This window comes from Impatiens glandulifera, chromosome 2 (assembly GCF_907164915.1).
Source record: "Impatiens glandulifera chromosome 2, dImpGla2.1, whole genome shotgun sequence".
Lineage (NCBI taxonomy): Eukaryota > Viridiplantae > Streptophyta > Magnoliopsida > Ericales > Balsaminaceae > Impatiens > Impatiens glandulifera.
Window position 1 is genome coordinate 38,444,514 of NC_061863.1, and position 3,181 is coordinate 38,447,694.

General features: G+C 29.3%; 1 protein-coding gene across 1 annotated transcript; it reads right to left on the bottom strand.

The window, feature by feature from the left end:
* Positions 1 to 1,216: 1,216 nt before the first annotated feature.
* On the bottom strand, positions 1,217 to 2,353 carry LOC124924637 (F-box only protein 6-like). The gene has a single exon (XM_047464649.1). It carries the CDS (start codon positions 2,351 to 2,353, stop codon positions 1,217 to 1,219), a length of 1,137 nt encoding a protein of 378 aa, XP_047320605.1.
* Positions 2,354 to 3,181: the final 828 nt, after the last annotated feature.

Here is a 3,181-nt window from a genome sequence, read left to right on the forward strand (position 1 = left end):
AAAAATATGTTTTAAGAAGTCGTCCATTTTTTTGACGTTACATTTACCCTCAGTCAAAGACAAATTTTACTACCTATCAAAATATCATTGAGATGTCCTGATGACACCATTTGATTAGTTTATTCGATTTACTCTACTTAACCACTCATTTATATGAATCTTTTGAGTCATCTTGAAAAAAGTACAAGATTGTTTAATCTTTCTTTATTAGAATTTTAAGTTTTGCAAACATTTATATTATTTAATATCCAAATTCTCATTTAGTTGTTTTGATTTAGTTAATGTTATTTTGAAAATTAATATTTTATATGTAACTCTTCATTTAAATTAATGACAATTAATTTATTTTAAAAAATAAATAAATACATTATGTCTCTCATTTACCACTAAGCTAAAGATAATAATTAAAAAAATTATCAAAATACATATATAAGAATATATATGATGATGTAAATTGTCATTTTTTATTATCTAAATCACCAATCGAACCATATAGACTCGATACAGAAAATTATGAATCGTCCGAACAAAACTCGGTTTGGTCGGTTAATAATTGTTCTAATTGATTTTTTAGCTCACTTAAAATCAAAAGTTCATAATAAGTCTTAGTTAAATTTTGAAAAATATTACTATTTCACAATATTTTCAAATTTGGAAAAGATTAAAATTAAAAAAAATATCCAAATGATTTGTCTCGAGTTGATAATCTTTAAATAATTATTAAAATTTTAAATTTATTGAAAATTTTAGAAAAACAAAATATATTTCAATAATTGTATGAATGTAAAATTGTTGTGCGAAAGAAATTTGAAAAGTAAATAAAATAATAATATCATAGTTAAATAATGATGTGTTTTCTAATAGTTAGGGTCTGTCTAGGATTATTAACTCTCTCACTTTTGAAATTTTTAATAAAATGTTATTAACTGATTTTAAAAAAATAATATTATTTAATTGAAAATTCTAAATAAATACTAATAAAATGAAGCTCAATAAAAAAATGTATTATAATAATAATACCAATTTAAAATAACTTAGATTAAGGAACAAAATTCATTATCAATAAAATAAAGATAGTTAATACTAAGTTAATGTGCTGCAATAATGCATAAATAAAATGTGATAAGCTAAAGTGTCGTAGTAATACATGGATAAAATGCAATAAGCTAAGGTGTTGCAGTAATGCAGTAGTAATACATGGATACAATGCAATAAGCTAAGGTGTTGCAGTAATGCAGGGATAAAATGCGATTTTATGTCGAAACCTTTGATACGCCATACCTCGGGGAAGTAAAGATCTTGGAGCTTTAAACCATTCTTTCTTCACAACATCATATGTTACTAACATGAACAATTTTTCAGAACTAAAGCACAAAAAGATCATATCTTTATTACCTACACAAATCATATTTGCGCCCTTCTTGTACAATTTCAAGCACAACTCACGTGGCATTTTGTCGAAGTACTTCCATAATAATGTTGTTTTTTCAAACTCCCAAATGCAAATAGAAACACGCGATTTTATCATCACACAAACGAACATGATTCGTCCCCCACATTCTACGAGAAATCGGCCAGAAATCATATCATGTAGAATCGGGACTGAGAAATGATTCCAAATTCCAGACAACGTATTGTAGCAGACCATACCGTTTGGATATGAAGACATAAAGTAAAGACAACCATCCACGGAGATAGCCTGCGAGCGCAAGTTCAAAATATACGGCAACCTTATGCTCGTTGAAATAACTTTTGATTCATACCATTTATTCTTGTTGGAGTCAAAAATTATGTACTGGCCATTGCAACCTAAGAAGAGGATCTTATAGCCCTCGATTGTGGATTTTCCATTCATCCACATTCCAACGGCTACTTGAGACCAATCCATGCTTGAACAAGCTGGAAGCTCCTTGAATGTCTGAGTAAGCGGGTTACCCACGAAAAAACGGGTATGATGAATATTGACAAAACAAATTATACCACCGATAGAAGCTAGAGGGTAGATAACCAACTTCTCTAAGAAAGAATGAACTTTTTGATGGTGCCATTTATTCGATGAGGGGTCATAAATGGCTGCGGTGTTTACATTGTCGTGGGTGATGGTGTAGAACCAAGGTTGGGAGATGGGAATTTGAGCATATTGGTCCCGAAACGAATGAGAAGTCAACAAGGAGTTCCACTTTCTGCTAACACAAAGGAAACGAAAGAAGGTAGATGATGGGAGTCTCGCCCCAACGACTTCAAAGAGGTCTTCCGGGAATTTTTCCCATATCTTAGGTAACATTTCATTAGACGAACATATGATCAACTTATTTCTACGACTTTTCCTACGAGTAGTCTCCCCGACTTCCATCATTTTAAAGGTTAATACTTCCAATGCTTCAATATGAAGCTCAATTATTGACCATAATCATTATTCTACAATATCCCAACAAAATAAAAGGATCAAAATTTGACAATGTAAGTAGAGATAAAATATAACTTAAAAAACAATATTGATTTATAAGATTTATAGATAGATCTAATTTTGAACGTTTTAAGTTGTAGTAAATCTACTGTAACAGATTTTTGCTAAATTCAAGATGTACATTAATTCTAATTCTTTATTTAAACAAGTATGAAAATTAAAATTGAACCTCCAAATTCTAATACTAATTTTACCCTAAAGAAACATAGTTTCACATTAAAAATAGGATAATAAGATGTCTTTACAATACTTTTTGAACATCTATGCAGTGAATATGATAGGAAAATAGAATATTTTCAAATACTAAGAAGGAATATATTATTAAGACTAGAGATTATGACAAAATCGTTATACTCTACATGCTTCCATTTGCATCAACCAAAATCATGGGGTTGGAATCACTTAGATATTTAATATTAAGGGATCTTTCATTTCATTATGACAATACAGTCTTTGCAATTTAATACCAAATATATAATATTCCAACATATCCAACAGTGTTTGGTCAATGACTAACACCTAACAATAAAAAGAAATGCAGGTCTTCTCAAATACATACTTGTAGGAATTGGAAACCTGAATAATAAGATTTACTCTACTCAATATCCAACCATGAAGTTTATTACATTCTGTCTCTCTAAACCCTATCATATTATACATGATGCAAGATAGATTTATCAAAGAGGGCAAGGAATAATGAGTGAAAAGGGACAA